This window comes from Helianthus annuus, chromosome 13 (assembly GCF_002127325.2).
Source record: "Helianthus annuus cultivar XRQ/B chromosome 13, HanXRQr2.0-SUNRISE, whole genome shotgun sequence".
NCBI classification, from domain to species: Eukaryota; Viridiplantae; Streptophyta; class Magnoliopsida; order Asterales; family Asteraceae; genus Helianthus; species Helianthus annuus.
In genome coordinates this window covers 160,374,983-160,398,697 of record NC_035445.2, presented here as the reverse complement: position 1 = coordinate 160,398,697, position 23,715 = coordinate 160,374,983, and the positions used below count along the sequence as shown (strand labels likewise).

The 23,715-nt window shown below is 42.7% G+C and overlaps 1 protein-coding gene across 1 annotated transcript; it reads right to left on the bottom strand.

Annotated features, from left to right (window-relative positions):
- Window positions 1–14,423: 14,423 nt before the first annotated feature.
- LOC110902155 (extensin-like) lies at window positions 14,424–15,233 on the bottom strand. Its single transcript, XM_022148880.1, has one exon. It carries the CDS (start codon window positions 15,231–15,233, stop codon window positions 14,424–14,426), a length of 810 nt encoding a protein of 269 aa, XP_022004572.1.
- Between the last annotated feature and the right edge of the window lie 8,482 nt (window positions 15,234–23,715).

Below are 23,715 nucleotides of genomic sequence, written 5' to 3'. Positions count from 1 at the left end.
TTAATGGGTGATTGTAACAAATTCTGCTTAAATTATGGAAACAACATAACTGATATGTCGAAAGATAACACCTTGTTGAAAGATAACTGATATTACACATGAACCGAAAGATAACTATGGTAGTCGAAGGATAACCAGCATAGTCGAAACATAACATTTGGTTCGAAACATAACTGATGTGTCGAATGATAACTATGAGTCGAAAGATGAGTGTGTCGAACGATAACTGGGAGTCGAAAGATGAGTGTGTCGAATGATAGCTGATGTGTCGAGTGATAACTGTGAACCGAAGGATAAATGTGAACCGAAAGATATTGTGCTTGACTAATTGGTATACCATGCTTAGTGATGAATGTGAACATTTGTATTCGTGTACACTAACTGATGATTAAATGAGAAATGATACGTGTTGTGCTTGTATGCAAACTGACTGTTATGTGTAACTATCATAGGGCTTGGTAAATCACTGTTGTTAAACGAGTAATTAATTCTACCGAGCAATCCAAGGTGAGTTCACTACATTCGAGCATGCGTCCCAGTGGTTGGGGACATTCAGTGGGTATCCCATGGGGGGGGGATAAGTCTTTGGGTAAAAACGGGTATATTGGTTAATATTCTCACCTATCATCTTTTGTAAGTCCCTCATCGGGTATTAGTTAGTAGCGCTACTTAGGTTTGGCACCCTCACCCCGTGCCTGTAGAGGACGGAGGTGAACTAATGACCCAGTCTGGCCCAGTACTAGATAGGAGTACGTGGGAAGGGCAGTCGTGTATTTCAGGAGCCGTCATTGTTCGGAAATGAGATATTAACAATATTACTTGCATTGGTTATTGAACTGTTTTACATACAACGGGTAACAAACGTTTTCTAAAACTGTGAACTCGCCAGCTTTGTCTGATACGTGTGTTACATGCTCGCAGGTCCTTAGGTACTTGGAACGCAGGAACTTGCTGGCTGGAGGGCGCGAGTGGTCATGGTTGCATTGTTGAGTTATTTAACAAACATTTATTTACTTTGGTTGTGTGAAACATATACTTGTGATACGTTAATGCTTCCGCTGAACTTAATGGTTTCGAACAACTTGTGCTTGAATTTTATTTCCATTAATCTAAGAAACTTTGTTTGAACTTGCGATTCAATGTAATTGGTGGCTCCTAGCTTGTTGTCACACGCCTAACAGGGACACTCCCTAGGTGGTAAATTGGGGGTGTGACAGTTTGGTATCAGAGCCACTGGTTATAGTGAATTTGGTTTTAAAAATGTTTTATAAAACCAGACTATAACTGAACAGATACGACATACTGATACGACATTGACCATGACACTCAACTCCAGGCAGCAAGGTTCGTCTCTTGTTTACTATTGCATAGCATAGTTAGTACATACTCATGATTAGTATCACACTCGAACGCACGCATGGTGTTACAATACAAATTACTATGCTATCTGTTTATACTACGTGTTTTGAGAGTAGAACTCTTCTTGGGTTCACATGCTCTATGTTGTGATGTCGTCGGTCGTACTGCATGAATATGGGGAAACCTTTTAACATGAGTAGGGAGGAACTGAGATAAGCATGCAAGTCGGGTTATTATTATGGGTGCACACATAATAACAACGTGGGGTGCATGTGAGTCCCAGTAAATCTCGACTAGTGTGAAAAAGGAATCCCACGTTGCTAGTTAATCTTGTATTAGAACCTCGAAAACTGTGAATGCTATAGTAATACTTGACATCCGCTTGAAATGGTCTGTTAATTCGTCCTTTTTCCCACACTTATAGAATCATGAACGGACGTGGTGGAGGTCGTCGAGGTGGACGTGGTGGAGGCCGCGGTGGTGGGCGTGGCGAAATCCATATGACCCAAGCTGAGCTAGAAGCATTACTCAACGCCCAGGTGGCTGCAGCCTTGGCAGCTTATCAGGCTGGTATGACATGTACCAGACATTCCTTTCCTTTGAGTCGTGAACTTGAGTCTTACTTGTTGGTTTATTTTCTCTCGTTAATAGGTCAGCCGGCGCCACAAAACCAGCCTCACCCACCGGTCTGCACTTTTAAAACTTTCATGGATTGCAAGCCACAGACCTTCAGTGGCACTGAAGGGGCTGTAGGACTTATACGCTGGTTCGAAAAGGCGGAGTCAGTGTTTGCGATATGTAACTGCCCAGTTGGGGATAGAGTAAAGTTTGCAGCAGGCACGCTTCAGGATGGTGCCTTGACCTGGTGGAATGCCCAGGTTCAACTGCTAGGTATTGAGGCGGCGAACGCCACTACGTGGGATGATTTTAAAGAACTGATGAGAGAGGAATACTGCCCTCGAGACGAAATACAGAAGTTAGAGAATGAGTACTATGATCTGAAAATGGTAGGGTCTGAAATCGAAGCGTATGTGAAGCGGTCGTATGAGTTAGCTGATTTGTGTCCGAACTTGTCCCGACCCATGTCCCGCAGAATCGAGTTGTTTATTAAGGGGTTACCTCCACGGGTGAAGGGTTTAGTTACAGCGGCGAACCTCAATAACCTAACTCAGATTGTTAGATTGGCACATAAGATCGTTGACCAGGAGGTGGAGAGCGACTCATTGCCACCTCATATTTCTAGCACTACCACAGCTGCCACTACTTCCACTGCATCTGCTGCTGATAGCAAACGTAAGTGGAACGATACGGACAAGGGGTCCAACTCTGCACAGCCTCAGAAGAAGATGGATACTGGCAGCACCCGCAGTTTTAGTCAGTCAGCATCAGTGAATCAAAACTCGAGTAACAAGTCAGGGCAGGGATCATATGCGGGGAAGCTACCCTTGTGCAGCAAGTGTAACTATCATCACAAGGGACAGTGTGCTCGGGTTTGTCATCGATGTAATCGACCAGGGCATATGGCCAGGGATTGTAGGGCCACACTTCCAGCTCAACAGCAGCCAACGCAGCAGACGGGTAGGCAACAGCCTCAGCAAACTCAGGGTACTCAGAGAGGGTGTTATCAGTGTGGAGCCGAGGGGCACTTCAAGCGAGACTGCCCTCAGCTGAAGCAGAACACAGGGGGTAGTAACGGGAACAACAATGCGGGGAACAATGCGGGTAATGTCGCGCGTGGGCGCGGGTTTGTGTTGGGAGCTGGGGAAGCGCGGAACGACGGCAACGTGGTTACTGGTACGTTTTCGGTGAACGGTGTTATTGCTTCTATTTTATTTGATTCCGGCGCCGACTGGAGTTACGTGTCTTTAGAGTTTAGTTCCCAGTTAGGGTTAAGTCCTACACTTCTCGTAATGAAACACATAGTAGAAATCGCAAATGGTAAGACAATCGAAGCTACACATGTTCTATTTGGGTGTAAAATCGACCTTCTGGGTCAAGTATTCGATATTGACTTAATACCTATTACTCTTAGAAGCTTCGACGTGATCGTTGGAATGGACTGGTTGTCCAAGTATCAAGCGGAGATTCTCTGTAAGGAGAAGATTATACGTGTTCCCCTTCCTAGTGGGGAATTTCTATCAGTTCAGGGTCATCGCAGTGGGACCCCAGTTAGTATTGTTTCGGCAATGAAGGCTCAGAAGTATTTGCGTAAGGGCTATCCTGCTATTTTAGCTCTTGTCACTGATTCACCGTCCGACGAAAGGAAGATTGAGGATCTTCCAGTTGTTCGTGAATATCCTGACGTATTTCCTGAGGAACTCCCTGTTTACCTCCACATCGTCAGGTGGAATTCCAGATTGACCTCGCCCCGGCGGCAGCCCCGGTTGCTCGTGCTCCTTATCGTCTTGCGCCAGGAGAACTGCAGGAACTATCAAACCAACTTCAAGAGCTGTTGGATAGGGGTTTCATCCGACCTAGCTCTTCTCCCTGGGGAGCCCCAGTCTTATTTGTGAAGAAGAAGGATGGGTCCTTACGAATGTGTATAGATTATCGCGAGCTTAACAAGATGACAATTAAAAACCGTTACCCTTTGCCTCGTATTGACGACCTGTTTGACCAGTTACAAGGGTCGAGCTTTTACTCTAAGATCGACTTAAGGTCTGGTTATCATCAAGTGCGAGTCAGAGAGGAAGACGTCCCCAAAACCGCGTTTCGGACGCGATACGGTCACTATGAGTTCTTGGTTATGCCATTCGGGTTAACCAACGCACCAGCGGTCTTCATGGACCTCATGAACCGCGTGTGCAAGCCCTACCTTGATGACTTCGTGATCGTTTTTATCGACGACATTCTAATTTACTCCAAGAACAAGGAGGATCATGAACGGCATCTACGCCTTATCCTAGAACTCCTGAGGAGGGAGCAGTTGTACGCAAAATTTTCTAAATGCGATTTTTGGATACGGGAAGTACATTTTCTGGGGCATATAGTCAATGAGGTGGGCATACATGTGGATCCTGCCAAGGTTGACGCCATTAGAAATTGGGCGGCACCAAGGAACCCTTCGGAGGTGCGACAATTTCTCGGCCTAGCAGGGTATTATCGTCGTTTCATACAGAACTTCTCAAAGATTGCACAACCTCTCACCTCGTTAACACAGAAGAAAGTAGTGTATTCTTGGGGGACGAAGCAGGAGGATGCTTTCCAGCTTTTGAAACAAAGGTTATGCAGCGCGCCAATCTTATCTCTACCAGATGGCACTGAGGATTTTGTAGTTTATTGTGATGCTTCGATTCACGGTCTCGGTTGCGTGTTGATGCAACGCGAGAAGGTGATAGCTTACGCCTCTCGACAATTGAAAGTTCACGAGAAAAACTATACGACACACGACTTGGAGTTAGGAGCAGTGGTGTTTGCGCTGAAGATTTGGAGACACTATTTATACGGCACGAAATGCACCATCTATACCGACCACAAGAGCCTTCAGCACATCTTTGACCAAAAAGAATTGAATATGCGACAGCGTCGTTGGGTAGAGTTGTTCAACGATTACGAGTGTGCCATCAAATACCACCCAGGTAAAGCTAACGTAGTAGCTGATGCACTCAGCCGCAAAGAGACAAAGCCTAAACGTGCTCGCGCATTACAACTCACTATTCATTCCAACCTCCCTGATAAGATTCGTACGGCTCAGACTGAGGCATTGAAGGAAGAGAACATCGAAGCTGAGGGTTTACGCGGTATGGAAAAACAGCTTGAGCTGAGATCTGATGGTATCTACTACATTATGGAAAGAGTATGGGTTCCTCTGTTTGGCGATCTTAGAGAACTTGTGATGGATGAAGCACACAAGTCACGATATTCTGTTCACCCGGGGTCAGACAAAATGTATCACGATCTTAAGGTTATGTATTGGTGGCCGAATATGAAAGCCCTCATCGCCACATACGTGAGTAAATGCTTAACTTGTGCTAGAGTTAAAGCGGAACATCAGAAGCCTTCGGGTCTACTGCAGCAGCCAGAAATACCTAAATGGAAGTGGGAACATGTCACACCCCGATTTCCACGTGTCTCACCGGTGGGCCCGGTGGGGGATTACCGTGACGATGTTGGCAACAATATAGTCAAACCACACAATAATATAATGCACAGCGGAAGCTTTAAATATAAATACATATTTCAACCTCTGGTGAAAATATCAAGGTATTACAGAAGTTGAATATCCACAGTGGATCGAATAACAAAATATTGTTCATACAGATATTGCATCAAGTTTGCGAGACTATCTATGATGCTAAGGAAGCTAATACCGGCCCATTGCGTTTAGTACCTGCATTTAATCTTTTTGGGGAAAATACGTCAGTTTACACTGGTAAATACGTTCAACTGACACATTTGAAAATGTTTATAAAAATTGATTTGAATGCACAAGGCACAAACTCTTTTATAACTTGGGAAAATTCATAATGATCTTGTGAACGTTTTACATGTTCTTTTATGCGTTTAGTAGCCCGGGTCGTGCCGGGTTAAAGATTAATTGACGCACCACATTGCGTAAAACCGTAGTATAAAAACCAACGGCTACGTCTTTTAAATTTTATATGTCGACAATATATACCGGGTGTACGCCTACACCGGGATGTCGATGGTCGTGGCCATTTCGTAAAATGATGCCAAGGATATCCGGGACAACGGTCAATAACCCCCCAAAGGCTTATAAGAAACAAAACTGTTTAAATGAGCCAATCATATTTAATCAATTAACCACCTAAGCGATGAAATTATATAATGCTCAATCAAGCGGTATTAATATACCGTAACCCAAGCCCATATAGGGGAAATAAGTCAAAAGTATTTACCTTTGCAAGTATAAATCCTTAGTTAGATTAAATCGCCGATATCTTTTACCGGGGCTCCTAATCTGGAACGAAGGTTTTAATTAACCTCTTAGAATCCTAACGGGTCTTTATAGTGGCCGTAGCCTAGACCGGTTGGTTCCGGAATATAAATAAGGTTTAATCGCGCGAAAGGCGAAAACCGAGAATAGAATGTGATTCTGACCCAACAAGTTCAAGGACTTGTTTAATATGGGTTTATGGTTCACACTCTGGATTTTGGGGTTCAAATAATATTATTTGACCCATATCGGCTATTGCATGAAAACTAGTTCCATGAGCCGAACCGTGCGCGCAATTGGCGAAACGGTGAACCATGTGAGTCCTACGCTTATTTCCTGAGTCAATATGCCTTAAATAGGTTGTGGTATCAGTAGGATACCTCCCGTAATGCCCGTAACGAGTTTAAGTTAAAATATCGCCCCGTAGGGGTTTATCGGTCATTTTAAAGACTTTAAAAGGAGCTTTTCGGGTTCTACAGGGAATCTGAGTTTCCCACCTAGTTTATAAAGTTTAAAATACTTTATTTATTATTTAAAATCAGTAGCAACTGTAGTCGGGTCAAAAGACCTTGTAGAACTCCCGTTTTGGCTTAAAAAAAGGCATATTCGGTATTTACCGAACCGCAGCCATAACCGCAGGTTATGAGCGAGATAAAAATTATTAAAAATCTCCAAAAATCCCAAAATATTAATTTATAACAGTGGGTAAAAGGTTTGGTGACGAAAACTTGGTTTAGATAGGTGTTATGCTAATTGCGCCGTTAAATACAAAAGTTTCTTAAAAGTGCGCCTTTTAGCATAACTCTCATTCTAGACCTCGGATTGACGTGAAACTTTAGGGACATGCTTAATATTTAATAAGCAAGGTTCTGGTCCATTCACGTGCCCGAAATACTCGTTTTATTATCAAAAGGCCGTTACGGTCAACTTTTTAGGCTAATGACGGAAATGCGCAAAAGACTCGGATAACTCATGAACCGATCACAGAGGGTTATACCAACATATGACCTGGTCCTAAGAGAGTCCTAAGGCATATCTATACCTTACTAAAATGGGTCAGAACTGAAGTCAAAGCAAAAGTCAAACTTTTGCGACATTCGGCTCCGAACCGGTTCAATATAGCAAATGGTCGATTCAAACGAGCGCAAACAAGTTTATATACTTAATATCATATTTTATGAGTGTCAAAACAGGTTCCATAACATATACTTTACAGATTATGCATAATATCGCCAAAATAGCTTTCTGTTGACTTTTTAACCGCGCGTTTGACTCGATATTTGACATAGTTAGAGTGGTGATCAGGGGGAACCCCTTTAGAGGTTTATTACCCACATAAATACCAACTCATAACCATTTTTGATTCGTCATAAGACTGAACCATTTGCAAGATATTGCAATGACAACCGTTAGTTACGACGGTTGCGTTTATAGGCTAACACTAAGCAAATGTGGAACCACAAAGGTTGAATTACTTACAGAAGCTCAAGAGAAGACTTAGGAACACAGGGGAATGCTTTAGAGCTCTTGGAATGATCAGATGAGTGAGTTTTGAATGTGATGAATGTTGTGAGCACAATGGTGCTATTTATAGCCAAGAACAAGGCCAAAAATCATTACACAACATGCTACTACTGATCATGATGATGGGTAGGTGTCCCCTGAGTGATATGGGTCAATTGTAGGGTGCCCATGCCTCATTGATTGAGATTTGATCGTTCAAATGGTCCAAAAGGCAAGAAACTACAAAGTTTCTGCATCTGGGCACTTTACGCGGCCCGCATGGGAGTTGCCATGCATTTTTACGCGGGCCGCCTGAGTTTAAGAAATCAGGCATGTAATTGAGGAGGCTCGCGGCCCGCCTCAACTTAACCCAAAACTTCACGCGGGCCGCCTGAGGTTAAAATTTCAGGATTTTTCAAATCTTTTGTTATGATTACAGAATCTGGCCATTAATAACGAAATCTTTCGTAATGATTCGCCTGACCTTTCGGTTTTGAAGGGGCAACTTTGCGGTTTGGCCCTCGGTTATTTACCGATAGGGGCCTCGTGTTATTTACCCGCTTTATTAAGTCCCCGGTTTATTTATTAATCATTCAGAAAGCCTTAACTTTCATTGTTTACGCTTTTAACCCTTCTCATACGAATTCGAGTATAACTCTTTCGTTTTAAAACGGAACTTTGCGGAACTTATACAGTAAATTCTAGTGAGCGTATAATACGGTTACGAAGCCTTGGGAACGTTAAAGGGTCACTCAGAGGTATAATTAAACATGTTGACACAGTTAACCCCTGTAGCTCGTAATCTCTCACTTTCTTCCGCGTTTTACTTCCGTACGAATTATGATTTATTCGTTTGAAGGTTCAAGCATTTATTTAGGGTTATTATACAGTATATTTACCCTTGTTGACATTTATAACCCTCGAATTTATATACTTTCAAGGTTTGTCAAAATTGGTCCTTTATTTATTATGGATGCCACGTGTAATCGAATGACACGTGTTAGCACATCATTGGACACAAAAATTCGAGGTGTTACATCCTCACCCCCTTAAAATAAATCTCGACCCGAGATTTACTCAAATAAGTAGGGGTACTTTTCCTTCATTGTAGCTTCGACTTCCCACGTATATTCAGGACCTCTACGAGCGTCCCATTTGACTTTTACGATCGGTACGTGTTTCCTGCGAAGCTTCTTTACCTGTCGATCTTCGATCGACAAAGGTTTTTCTATAAACTTTAAGCTCTCATCTATATGCACATCTGTGTGTGGAATCACCAATGATTCATCGGCGATGCATTTTTTGAGATTGCAGATGTGGAATACGTTATGAATTCCATTGAGCTCTTCAGGCAAGTTTAATTTATAGGCAACTGATCCGACTCGTTCAATGACCTCAAAAGGTCCTATGTACCTCGGACTCAGCTTACCTTTCTTGCCGAAACGCATCACCCCCTTCCAGGGTGACACCTTAAGCAACACCTTTTCACCTACTTCGAAGTGAAGATCCTTACGCTTTGGATCGGCGTAGCTTTTCTGCCTATCACGGGCAGCCTTGAGTCGTTCCCGGATCTGGACAATCTTGTCCGTTGTCTGGAACACTATTTCTGGTCCTGATAATTGGACCTCTCCTACTTCCGCCCAACAAACAGGCGATCTGCATTTTCTACCGTATAAGGCCTCGAAAGGCGCAGCCTTTATGCTGGTATGGTAGCTATTATTGTAGGAGAATTCGACTAGGGGTAGGTTCTTATCCCAGTTACCGCCTAGATCGATTGCACATGCACGTAGCATGTCCTCTAATGTTTGGATAGTACGCTCACTTTGACCGTCCGTCTGCGGATGGTAAGCCGTACTAAAATTTAAGCGCGTGCCCAAAGATTGCTGGAAACTTTTCCAGAAGTGAGATGTATACCTGGTATCTCGGTCGGAGATAATAGTCACAGGTATGCCATGCAAGGCTACAATCTTATCAACATAGAGTTGGGCTAGCATGTCGGAGCTATATGTCTCCTTGATGGGTAAGAAATGTGCTGATTTAGTCAGCCTATCGACTATGACCCATATCGTATCATTTCCTTTCCTGGTTTTTGGTAACTTGGTTATAAAATCCATAGTTACACATTCCCATTTCCACTCGGGAAGTTCAGGCTGTTGTAGCAAGCCAGATGGCCTTTGGTGCTCGGCTTTGACTTGAGCACAAGTCAAGCACTTTGCTACGTGGGTGGCTACAGACTTTTTCATGCCTATCCACCAATAATTTGCCTTTAAGTCTTGGTACATTTTATCAGCACCAGGATGGACCGAGTATTTGGAACTATGGGCTTCCTGGAGAACAACATCTCGTAGTCCTCCATAAAGCGGAACCCATATACGTCCATTCAGCCTCAAGATTCCATCCTTGCTAAGAGTCAACTGTTCTTCAGTTACTCCTAGCTTTTCATTTGGATAGTTAGCTTCTAACACAGCCTCTCGCTGTGCAGCTAATATCCCTTCCATCAAATTGTTCTTAACCTCAATGCTCTTGGCATTGATTCGAATGGGTTTTACCCTTTCCTTCCTGCTCAAGGCATCGGCGACCACATTCGCCTTGCCGGGATGGTACCTGATTTCACAGTCATAATCATTCAGGGTTTCCATCCAACGGCGTTGCCTCATGTTCAACTCCTTCTGGTTGAACAAGTGCTGAAGGCTCTTGTGATCCGAATAAATCACAAATTTAATACCATAAAGGTAATGCCTCCATAACTTTAGTGCAAATACAACGGCACCCAACTCTAAATCATGGGTGGTGTAATTCTTTTCATGCACCTTTAGTTGCCTTGAAGCATAGGCAATCACCTTGCCCTTCTGCATAAGCACACACCCCATGCCTGTGTGTGATGCGTCGCAGTAAACTACGAACTCATCAGTACCCTCCGGTAATGTTAACACAGGTGCGTTGCTTAGCTTCTGTTTCAGAACTTCGAAGGACTCTTGCTGCCTTGGGCCCCATATAAACTTTTCTTTCTTCTTGGTCAAAGAAGTCAAGGGCGCAGCAATCCTCGAAAAGTTCTCAATAAACCTTCGGTAGTATCCTGCCAATCCCAGGAAACTACGGATCTCGGTAGGCGTCTTTGGCTCCTGCCAGTTCATAACCGCCTCTACCTTAGCGGGATCCACTTGGATACCACGCTCACTCACAACGTGACCTAAAAACTGAACCTCTCGTAGCCAAAACTCACACTTCGAGAACTTGGCGTAGAGTTTCTCACGTTGTAGTAACTCGAGAATGCAACGAAGATGCTTCTCGTCGTCAGCTTGGCTTTTAGAATAGATCAGAATATCGTCGATGAAGACGATGACAAATTTGTCCAAGTACGGCTTGCAAACGCGATTCATGAGGTCCATGAACGCAGCCGGTGCATTTGTGAGCCCAAAAGGCATCACTAGGAACTCGTAATGACCATAGCGAGTTCTAAATGCAGTCTTGTGTACATCTTCATCTCTAACTCTAAGCTGATGATAGCCCGACCTCAAGTCGATCTTTGAGAAATAGCTTGCTCCTTGCAGCTGGTCAAATAGATCATCTATCCTTGGCAAAGGATATCTATTCTTTATGGTAACTTTGTTTAGCTCTCGATAATCGATGCATAAGCGCATTGATCCGTCTTTCTTCTTTACAAAAAGGACCGGTGCTCCCCAGGGAGATGAACTGGGTCTGATAAAACCTTTTGCCAGCAGTTCGTCTAACTGGGTCCTCAGTTCCTTCATTTCTGTCGGAGCTAATCTGTAGGGTGCTCTAGCTATCGGAGCTGCTCCAGGAATAATGTCTATTCTGAACTCCACTTGTCTATCTGGTGGCAAACCAGGTAGTTCTTCGGGAAAAACTTCCGGATATTCAGAAATGACAGGAAGATCGTCTATCTTCGGCTTAGGCTCTTCTATTAACACCTGAGCCATGTAAATTACACAGCCTCTGTTTAAACACCTTGAAGCTTTGAGCATAGATACGTCCTCGGGCAACCCGAAATGCGTATCTCCTCGAATGGTAAGCGATTCACCATTCGGAGTCTTTAAAACAATCTGCCTCTTGCCGCATATGATTTGGGCCTGGTTATGGGATAACCAGTCCATGCCCAGCACAATGTCAAAACCTGCCAATTTGAAGGGAAGTAGAGATAGAGGAAAAGAGTGGTTCCTAATGGATATCTCGCATCCTTCTAAGACAGTGGAGACGGTTTCCATCGTACCGTCTGCCAGTTCTACTTCGTATTTTATATTTAAGGTTTTGATCGGCATATTTAACAGTTGGCAAAATTTCTGGTCTACAAAAGATTTATCGGCTCCAGAATCGAATAGTACTCTTGCAAATATATTATTTACGAGAAAAGTACCTGTAAGCACGTTATCGTTCTGGACCGCTTCCTTTGCATCCATGCGAAACACTCTCGCATTCAATTTCTTCGTTTCCTCCGCCTTCTTGGCATACTTTGGGCAGTTACTCTTTATGTGCCCCTTCTCGTTACAACCGTAGCAGGTTGCATCCTTGATCTTTTTGCACTCAACAGTCTTATGCTCCTTGGACTTGCATAGTCCACAGGATGTAGTCTTCTGTTGTGACTGTGAGCCAGATGCAAACCTACACTTCCCGGAGTGAGGTTTCTTGCAGACCTTGCAGTAAGGCCTTCCATCAGACTGCCCCTCCTTCTTTGCCTCCGACCCTCTCTTGCCCTCACCGTTTCCACGGTGCTTTTTCCCAGACTTTCGTGAGGTATCATCCTCACGTTTCCGCTTCTCGGCTTCCTTGCTCCTCTGTGCCCTCAGACGGACAGCATCAAGTGTAAGAGACAAGGAGAGGTCAGTAACTGACCTGAAGGTCGTTGGCCTAGAGGCCTTTACACTGGCCTTAATCGCCGGCTCTAAGCCCCCAATGAATCGGGCAATCCTTCGAGGTTCTGGTGTCACCAGATATGGCACCAGGCGTGACATGGTGTTGAAGCTTGTCAGATATGCCTGGCAATCCAGGTTTGTCATCACTAATGAGACAAAATCAGCTTCTATCTTTTCAACCTCATGTTGAGGGCAGTAGTTTTCTTTTATGAGGGCAATAAACTCCCCCCATGACATTTTATACAGAGCAGACTTACCTGAAGCCTGCACCAATGCCCTCCACCACGCTAGGGCCTCGCCCTTGAACGACTGGGATACAAACTTAACCACGTCTCTCTCAGCGCACCCGCTGATGTCCACAATCATGTCCATCTCGTCCAACCAGGTGATACAGTCAACCGCACCTTTCTCCCCTGTAAACTCACGGGGTTTGCATGATACGAAGTATTTATAGGTGCAACCCTTTGCACCAGATGCATCAGTGTACTCGCGCTCGCGATGAACACTGTTTTCAGCTGACGAATGCTTGTCGTCATCGTTCTTGGGTTGAGAAGGTGGTTTGGGTTGTGACTTTGTTCGAGAGAGTGGTTTGGTCACAGACCTGCTGTTGGTCTCAGTGTTTTGACGATTCAGAGCTGCCAAAACAGCTTCGTCAATTAAAGCTTTTAATTGTGCGCCGGTTAGGTGCACCTGAGCATCGTCGTAATTGTCTTCACTTGTGTGGCTGTTCGTTCCGTCAGGTTCCGCCATTGTGACTAAAATCTGTCACAGAAGACAACAAGAATTTTATTTAGAATTTTATTATGGAATTGTCTTTTATGACAATTCGTTAACCATGGTAACAGAGACCATATCTGGTTAACTTTTCACATATTAAATGTTAGGAATCGAATGTATCCTATCTCAACTATAATAATAGTATTGGCGGCATAAAGCCTAATTATGAGGATGTTTTATAATAGTAGTCGAGATTACAAGAATCATCGGTCTAGAGGTTTGAACCGTAGTTCTAATACCCCTATTTGCTGGCAGGGAGTCATAGACCACCACTGTTCTTTGTCTTTATTAGACTTATTATTATGGCCCATAGGCACTACACCACTAATGGATGTTTCAATAATATTGGCCCGTAGGCGTTATATCACTAATGGATGTTTTATTAAGTTTGGCCCATAGGCACTACATCACTAATGGATGTTTTAATAAGTTTGGCCCATAGGCACTACATCACGAATGGATGTTTTATTATTTCGATCACCCTTATCGTGATCTAGCCCACGATTTACAAAAATCATTTAGTTGGGTCTTGAAATCCTTAAAAGGATTATTGTATAAGAATGACGTGTGTGACTTTAACGAATCACATCTGCCATGAGAGTTAACATGCTTGCAGAGGTTAACAGTGAATCTGAATCTTTTAATTAGGTCGTACCATCATGACCGGATCTTAAGAGACACCAGGCTAGGTTTCACCTTTTAAGATTCTTTATTTAGGCAGATCAATGTAAAAGGAACGGTTTTGATTTATTTCATATATATGAAAAAAAAACACTCTTATAAAGTACATTCCATAGATGTCAATTATTATCTCACGTTGCCCTAAACGGGTCTTTCAAACAATACATACCTTTAATAAGGTTAAATAACAGATAGGTCCATACAGGGACTAGTTCATGACTTATGTCCTTGTAGGATTAAAATACGATAAGTCCATGTAAGGACTGAGATATGATAATGTGTCCGCGCAGGGACTTATTTATAAAGGAGAAATTACACTAGTATAACCATTAGGGCTAGTGGTCTCGCTTCTTCTTCTTGCCCTTCAATAGGTTTGCCAAGCCCTTAAGGAAGCCTCGGTGGCTCTTCTTTTCTTCCTCGAACTCTTTCTCCACGCGATCTAATCGCTGGAGTATCTCCTCCTGCTCTGGAGGGGAGAAACGTGGTTGTGGTTGAGGAACTGGTGGTCTTGGTGGCGCAGGATACCCATGAGCTGAGTAATCTGGCGCTCTTGGAGGTCCGTGAGCTCTGTCTGGATAGCGGGCGTCATACCTGGCCGCTACCACATAGGGGTCGCGCTCATAATTGTAGTTGTAGTGCGCTTGTGTTGACGGCTCATACGGATTATAGTTTGTTGCGTACGGAGGTAACGGGCGGTCGTCCCCAAATTGCGGCGAATTATGTGCAACTGGTGCTGAGTTCGCCTCTTGAGTTGGGCTTGAAGACCCTTCCTCCGGTAAGGATGGATAATGGCTACCACTCGAATGTCGAGGGGTGCTAAAGCGGAAATCCCTTTCACGGGTAGACATTCTTGCATTTGATCTTCTCCGCCTTGGCGGATCGAGCATTATTGGCTGAGTAGCTGGGGGAGGCGGTGGCGTCACTGCCTCGAAGTTCGGATCCTCAGAAGGATCTCGCGGATGTTGCTGCTGCTGCGACGACTCATGATGAGATGGTGTGTAATACCACTCATGCTGATCGAACAAGGCCATAAAGCTGTCAGGGCCTTGGTATTGTGGACCATGGTATGAGGATCCATCAGAGATTTCGATCGGATGCGTGGGCGTACCACGCGCTGGTTCAGTAGGATCCTCGTCTTCATCCATGGGGTCTTCGGAAAAATGGTCTTGAGGACCAAGCGAAACGAATCCAGAAGGTTCTTGTATATAGTCAGCTGGATTGAACTGACCTCTGAAGTACGGGGTAGGATCCCCAAATGCACGGTGAGATACCGAGCGTTGTAGCGGGATGTAGGAAGGTTGAGGGTTGTTCGGGTCGTTCTCCGAGTCTGGCCCGAACGAGTGTCGGTAGGACGGTGTTGAGCTGTGCGAGGTTGAGTGTCTTGCTGGTTCGTACAGGTCTCTTCGTCTCTGAGGTTCTTCGCTCCTTGTCATAGAAGGAGGTCTTGTACCTGACGGTCCTGCTTCGTGATCGTTATGGGTAACGATCTCTCCTCGGCCTCGTCTTCCCCTTCCTCGTCCGCGAAATATAACAGGTGGCATTTTCCTGCTTCAAAACTTATTAAAAATTATATAAAAGAAAGAAAAAGACAAAAGGAGTGTTATTCCGAATTTGTCTTAAGTTATTGTCTAGACTCAAGTATGTGCAATTGTGTAGCTGAGATTAAACACAAAAGGCTAGTGTTTAATTCACTCAGTGTTGGCTCTGATACCAACCTGTCACACCCCGATTTCCACGTGTCTCACCGGTGGGCCCGGTGGGGGATTACCGTGACGATGTTGGCAACAATATAGTCAAACCACACAATAATATAATGCACAGCGGAAGCTTTAAATATAAATACATATTTCAACCTCTGGTGAAAATATCAAGGTATTACAGAAGTTGAATATCCACAGTGGATCGAATAACAAAATATTGTTCATACAGATATTGCATCAAGTTTGCGAGACTATCTATGATGCTAAGGAAGCTAATACCGGCCCATTGCGTTTAGTACCTGCATTTAATCTTTTTGGGGAAAATACGTCAGTTTACACTGGTAAATACGTTCAACTGACACATTTGAAAATGTTTATAAAAATTGATTTGAATGCACAAGGCACAAACTCTTTTATAACTTGGGAAAATTCATAATGATCTTGTGAACGTTTTACATGTTCTTTTATGCGTTTAGTAGCCCGGGTCGTGCCGGGTTAAAGATTAATTGACGCACCACATTGCGTAAAACCGTAGTATAAAAACCAACGGCTACGTCTTTTAAATTTTATATGTCGACAATATATACCGGGTGTACGCCTACACCGGGATGTCGATGGTCGTGGCCATTTCGTAAAATGATGCCAAGGATATCCGGGACAACGGTCAATAACCCCCCAAAGGCTTATAAGAAACAAAACTGTTTAAATGAGCCAATCATATTTAATCAATTAACCACCTAAGCGATGGAATTATATAATGCTCAATCAAGCGGTATTAATATACCGTAACCCAAGCCCATATAGGGGAAATAAGTCAAAAGTATTTACCTTTGCAAGTATAAATCCTTAGTTAGATTAAATCGCCGATATCTTTTACCGGGGCTCCTAATCTGGAACGAAGGTTTTAATTAACCTCTTAGAATCCTAACGGGTCTTTATAGTGGCCGTAGCCTAGACCGGTTGGTTCCGGAATATAAATAAGGTTTAATCGCGCGAAAGGCGAAAACCGAGAATAGAATGTGATTCTGACCCAACAAGTTCAAGGACTTGTTTAATATGGGTTTATGGTTCACACTCTGGATTTTGGGGTTCAAATAATATTATTTGACCCATATCGGCTATTGCATGAAAACTAGTTCCATGAGCCGAACCGTGCGCGCAATTGGCGAAACGGTGAACCATGTGAGTCCTACGCTTATTTCCTGAGTCAATATGCCTTAAATAGGTTGTGGTATCAGTAGGATACCTCCCGTAATGCCCGTAACGAGTTTAAGTTAAAATATCGCCCCGTAGGGGTTTATCGGTCATTTTAAAGACTTTAAAAGGAGCTTTTCGGGTTCTACAGGGAATCTGAGTTTCCCACCTAGTTTATAAAGTTTAAAATACTTTATTTATTATTTAAAATCAGTAGCAACTGGAGTCGGGTCAAAAGACCTTGTAGAACTCCCGTTTTGGCTAAAAAAAGGCATATTCGGTATTTACCGAACCGCAGCCATAACCGCAGGTTATGAGCGAGATAAAAATTATTAAAAATCTCCAAAAATCCCAAAATATTAATTTATAACAGTGGGTAAAAGGTTTGGTGACGAAAACTTGGTTTAGATAGGTGTTATGCTAATTGCGCCGTTAAATACAAAAGTTTCTTAAAAGTGCGCCTTTTAGCATAACTCTCATTCTAGACCTCGGATTGACGTGAAACTTTAGGGACATGCTTAATATTTAATAAGCAAGGTTCTGGTCCATTCACGTGCCCGAAATACTCGTTTTATTATCAAAAGGCCGTTACGGTCAACTTTTTAGGCTAATGACGGAAATGCGCAAAAGACTCGGATAACTCATGAACCGATCACAGAGGGTTATACCAACATGTGACCTGGTCCTAAGAGAGTCCTAAGGCATATCTATACCTTACTAAAATGGGTCAGAACTGAAGTCAAAGCAAAAGTCAAACTTTTGCGACATTCGGCTCCGAACCGGTTCAATATAGCAAATGGTCGATTCAAACGAGCGCAAACAAGTTTATATACTTAATATCATATTTTATGAGTGTCAAAACAGGTTCCATAACATATACTTTACAGATTATGCATAATATCGCCAAAATAGCTTTCTGTTGACTTTTTAACCGCGCGTTTGACTCGATATTTGACATAGTTAGAGTGGTGATCAGGGGGAACCCCTTTAGAGGTTTATTACCCACATAAATACCAACTCATAACCATTTTTGATTCGTCATAAGACTGAACCATTTGCAAGATATTGCAATGACAACCGTTAGTTACGACGGTTGCGTTTATAGGCTAACACTAAGCAAATGTGGAACCACAAAGGTTGAATTACTTACAGAAGCTCAAGAGAAGACTTAGGAACACAGGGGAATGCTTTAGAGCTCTTGGAATGATCAGATGAGTGAGTTTTGAATGTGATGAATGTTGTGAGCACAATGGTGCTATTTATAGCCAAGAACAAGGCCAAAAATCATTACACAACATGCTACTACTGATCATGATGATGGGTAGGTGTCCCCTGAGTGATATGGGTCAATTGTAGGGTGCCCATGCCTCATTGATTGAGATTTGATCGTTCAAATGGTCCAAAAGGCAAGAAACTACAAAGTTTCTGCATCTGGGCACTTTACGCGGCCCGCATGGGAGTTGCCATGCATTTTTACGCGGGCCGCCTGAGTTTAAGAAATCAGGCATGTAATTGAGGAGGCTCGCGGCCCGCCTCAACTTAACCCAAAACTTCACGCGGGCCGCCTGAGGTTAAAATTTCAGGATTTTTCAAATCTTTTGTTATGATTACAGAATCTGGCCATTAATAACGAAATCTTTCGTAATGATTCGCCTGACCTTTCGGTTTTGAAGGGGCAACTTTGCGGTTTGGCCCTCGGTTATTTACCGATAGGGGCCTCGTGTTATTTACCCGCTTTATTAAGTCCCCGGTTTATTTATTAATCATTCAGAAAGCCTTAACTTTCATTGTTTACGCTTTTAACCCTTCTCATACGAATTCGAGTATAACTCTTTCGTTTTAAAACGGAACTTTGCGGAACTTATACAGTAAATTCTAGTGAGCGTATAATACGGTTACGAAGCCTTGGGAACATTAAAGGGTCACTCAGAGGTATAATTAAACATGTTGACACAGTTAACCCCTGTAGCTCGTAATCTCTCACTTTCTTCCGCGTTTTACTTCCGTACGAATTATGATTTATTCGTTTGAAGGTTCAAGCATTTATTTAGGGTTATTATACAGTATATTTACCCTTGTTGACATTTATAACCCTCGAATTTATATACTTTCAAGGTTTGTCAAAATTGGTCCTTTATTTATTATGGATGCCTCGTGTAATCGAATGACACGTGTTAGCACATCATTGGACACAAAAATTCGAGGTGTTACAGAACAGATCGCCATGGATTTCGTTACTGGATTACCGCGGACTCAGGCTGGAAACGATACTATATGGGTAATTGTTGATCGACTCACGAAATCGGCGCACTTTATAGCAATTAAGGAAACAGATAAGTTTTCGCAACTTGCAGCAGTGTACCTTAAGGAGGTAGTTGCTAAGCACGGAGTGCCAACTTCTATCATCTCAGATCGAGATCCACGTTTTACTTCTGAACTATGGCAGTCTATGCATAAATTGTTCGGTTCGAAACTCGACATGAGCACTGCTTACCACCCACAGACGGATGGCCAGAGTGAGCGCACTATTCAGACGCTTGAAGACATGCTGCGGGCATGTGTGATCGATTTTGGGAAGGGGTGGGAGAAACACTTGCCGCTAATAGAGTTCTCCTACAACAACAGCTACCACACAAGTATTCAAGCAGCTCCGTTCGAGACATTGTACGGGCGGAAATGTCGTTCTCCTCTCTGTTGGGCTGAAGTAGGTGACAGCCAACTCACAGGTCCTGAACTTATTCTTGAAACTTCACAAAATATAGCTCGGATCAGAGATCGTATGGCAGCAGCGCGTGATCGTCAGAAAAGTTATGCTAACAAGCGTAGGAAGCCTTTGGAGTTCGAAGTTAATGATCGGGTCATGTTGAAAGTTTCACCGTGGAAGGGTGTTGTACGCTTTGGGAAGCGTGGCAAGCTCAATCCCCGTTACGTTGGGCCATTCAAAATTCTAGAGCGGATCGGTAAGGTCGCTTACAGACTCGAGTTACCTGCGGAATTAGGCAATGTTCACGATGTGTTTCACGTTTCTCAACTAAAGAAGTGTCTGGTTGATGAGACACTAGTTGTGCCATTTCAAGAGCTCAAGTTGGATGACAAGCTGCAGTTTGTCGAGGAGCCTATTGAAATCATGGATCGGGAGGTCAAGGTGCGTAAACACAGTCGAATTCCAATTGTTAGGGTTCGATGGAATTCAAGACGTGGACCGGAGTTCACGTGGGAACGCGAGGATCAGATGAAACTAAAGTACCCTCACCTCTTTCCCAAAGACAAGGCAGAGTCAAGCAAAACTAGTGAATCTCGGGACGAGATTCCCCTTCAAGTTGGGGATGATGTAACACCTGAGGAAATTCCGCAACGATCTTGAATTGTCGCTTCACTCTCTTGTACCTATTTTCCGCAACGATCTTGAATTGTCGCTTCACTCTCTTGTACCTATTTGCTAAATTTCGGGACGAAATTTCTTTCAAGTTGGGGATGATGTGACAACCCGACTTCTTGAGGTTAGTATTATCCTATTCCCCGACTCCTTTGTTGTATTTACATATCCTAGATCATTGTGCTAGTGGGATTATGTTGCAAACTTGTTAGTGAGCAACGCATTGAAATACTTGATTTATGCTAACACATCCTTCAACCAAGGATCCTTCGACCGAAAGATCTAACTTTCGAAGGGTCACAAGATCGTAAGATCTAACCTTCGACCCGAGACCTATCCTTCGACCCAGGATAAGATCCTTCGATCCAAGACCCAACCTTTCGACTGGGGTCTAATCTTTCGGCCCAGTCCTCCCATCGGGCTTGGCCCAATTCCTGTCTGTTATATTATGAACGTAAATACATGTGGGTCGATTAGGTTAACTTCTAAAAACTCTAGTTCCATCGTGTGTGTGTGTGTGACGGCATAGCAAACCCCCCTACTCGAAGGTCTCATTCTGTAATCAAGATTCCGGTTAGTGAATCCTTACTATGTCATTCATTGTTTGTGAATCTTGTCCATGTGCTAGCATGATCAACGAAATAGTAAGTGTACGTGTAACGTAGGGATTTTTATTGTTAGATATTCCTGTTGAGAAATCGGTATGTTAAAGAAATGGATATGATTGTTTATGATGTTAAATCGACTGCCATGGTATACGTTCTAGGTAATAGTCATGCGATAATAGTCTGGCCGAATCGGATGTGATGCTTGATTGTTGTTGATGATTCATAAATCGGGTTCATGTTGTTAAGTCCATGTGGTTATTCAGGGATTTGAGAATATTGTTCATATTGATTCGAATTAGGGTTCTTATGGGATAGATTAAACTAGCCTTGTTTGATCTATATGTTACTAATTGGTTCGTTAATATTGTGTTAATTGGAAACTGTAACTAGGGAAACGGTTAAATGGGTCAATCGAATTAATGGGTGATTGTAACAAATTCTGCTTAAATTATGGAAACAACATAACTGATATGTCGAAAGATAACACCTTGTCGAAAGATAACTGATATTACACATGAACCGAAAGATAACTATGGTAGTCGAAGGATAACCAGCATAGTCGAAACATAACATTTGGTTCGAAACATAACTGATGTGTCGAATGATAACTATGAGTCGAAAGATGAGTGTGTCGAACGATAACTGGGAGTCGAAAGATGAGTGTGTCGAATGATAGCTGATGTGTCGAGTGATAACTGTGAACCGAAGGATAAATGTGAACCGAAAGATATTGTGCTTGACTAATTGGTATACCATGCTTAGTGATGAATGTGAACATTTGTATTCGTGTACACTAACTGATGATTAAATGAGAAATGATACGTGTTGTGCTTGTATGCAAACTGACTGTTATGTGTAACTATCATAGGGCTTGGTAAATCACTGTTGTTAAACGAGTAATTAATTCTACCGAGCAATCCAAGGTGAGTTCACTACATTCGAGCATGCGTCCCAGTGGTTGGGGACATTCAGTGGGTATCCCATGGGGGGGGATAAGTCTTTGGGTAAAAACGGGTATATTGGTTAATATTCTCACCTATCATCTTTTGTAAGTCCCTCATCGGGTATTAGTTAGTAGCGCTACTTAGGTTTGGCACCCTCACCCCGTGCCTGTAGAGGACGGAGGTGAACTAATGACCCAGTCTGGCTCAGTACTAGATAGGAGTACGTGGGAAGGGCAGTCGTGTATTTCAGGAGCCGTCATTGTTCGGAAATGAGATATTAACAATATTACTTGCATTGGTTATTGAACTGTTTTACATACAACGGGTAACAAACGTTTTCTAAAACTGTGAACTCGCCAGCTTTGTCTGATACGTGTGTTACATGCTCGCAGGTCCTTAGGTACTTGGAACGCAGGAACTTGCTGGCTGGAGGGCGCGAGTGGTCATGGTTGCATTGTTGAGTTATTTAACAAACATTTATTTACTTTGGTTGTGTGAAACATATACTTGTGATACGTTAATGCTTCCGCTGAACTTAATGGTTTCGAACAACTTGTGCTTGAATTTTATTTCCATTAATCTAAGAAACTTTGTTTGAACTTGCGATTCAATGTAATTGGTGGCTCCTAGCTTGTTGTCACACGCCTAACAGGGACACTCCCTAGGTGGTAAATTGGGGGTGTGACAATATTCTTCGCAGAACGGACACATAATCGATGAGATGTCCACTCTCCTTCTTCTTAAATTCACTCTCGTAACTAATCTGTCAAGATTGCCTCTCCAAGTCATTATGTTGCATTTAAGAGGAACCCAATTACACCATTCGAATTTAGGGAGGTTGTTCGTCCCTCTATCGTCAATTAACGCCCTTTTGACAGACTTCACCAAAATTCTCCGGATCGCCTTTCTACTAGGGGTGTGCAATAACCGAAACCAAACCGAAAGCCGACAAAACCGAACCGAATTAACCGAAAGTCGGTTAACGGATATTTTTTTTACCATCGGTTAACCGAACCGAACCATTTTTTTATATGTTTCTAGCTTTTATGCCTCTATTTCATGTGTTTCATGTTTTATACTTTCATTTCATGTAATAATACCTCCATTTCATTTATTTATGCCTTCATTTATTTATTTATACATTCATTTCATTTATTTATACCTCCATTTTATGTATCTAAACATCTATTCATGCATTTATATCTCCATTTCATTTATTTATACATCCATTTCACGTATTTATACCTCCATTACATGTATTTCTAAGCAAAAAATTTAACACTTGTTTGAATTGGTTATTAACCGAAAGTTAACCGAATTAACCGAACTGAAAACCGACAAATTAACCGAATTAACCGAACCGATTAACCGATGACTTCGGTTATTGTTACGGATAATCAGTGGCGGACCCAGGATTTTTTTCCAATGGGGTCCAGTTTTTTCAATACTTGGATTTTTTACACCCAAACGATAGAATTTTCGGGTCGGTCGTCGTTTGGGTCAGGTCGGGGTGATTTATTGAGCTTGGAACCTTTAAAAAAAGATAAATAAATAACAAAACAACACATGTATAAGCACAAAGGCATAAATTGAGTAAATTTTCATTCATTTTAACATTTTAAAAGTGTATTTTAACAAAAAATCGACTGGTATTAGACTTGAACCCATGACCTCTTTGTTAGCAAACAAGGGATTAATCACCACAACAGCTTTGCTTTTGATACTATGGGGTCCAAGTAAATATTTTTATGGGGTCCTTACAAAAATTAATATACCGAATCTACTAATTTTTAAAAAAATATTGG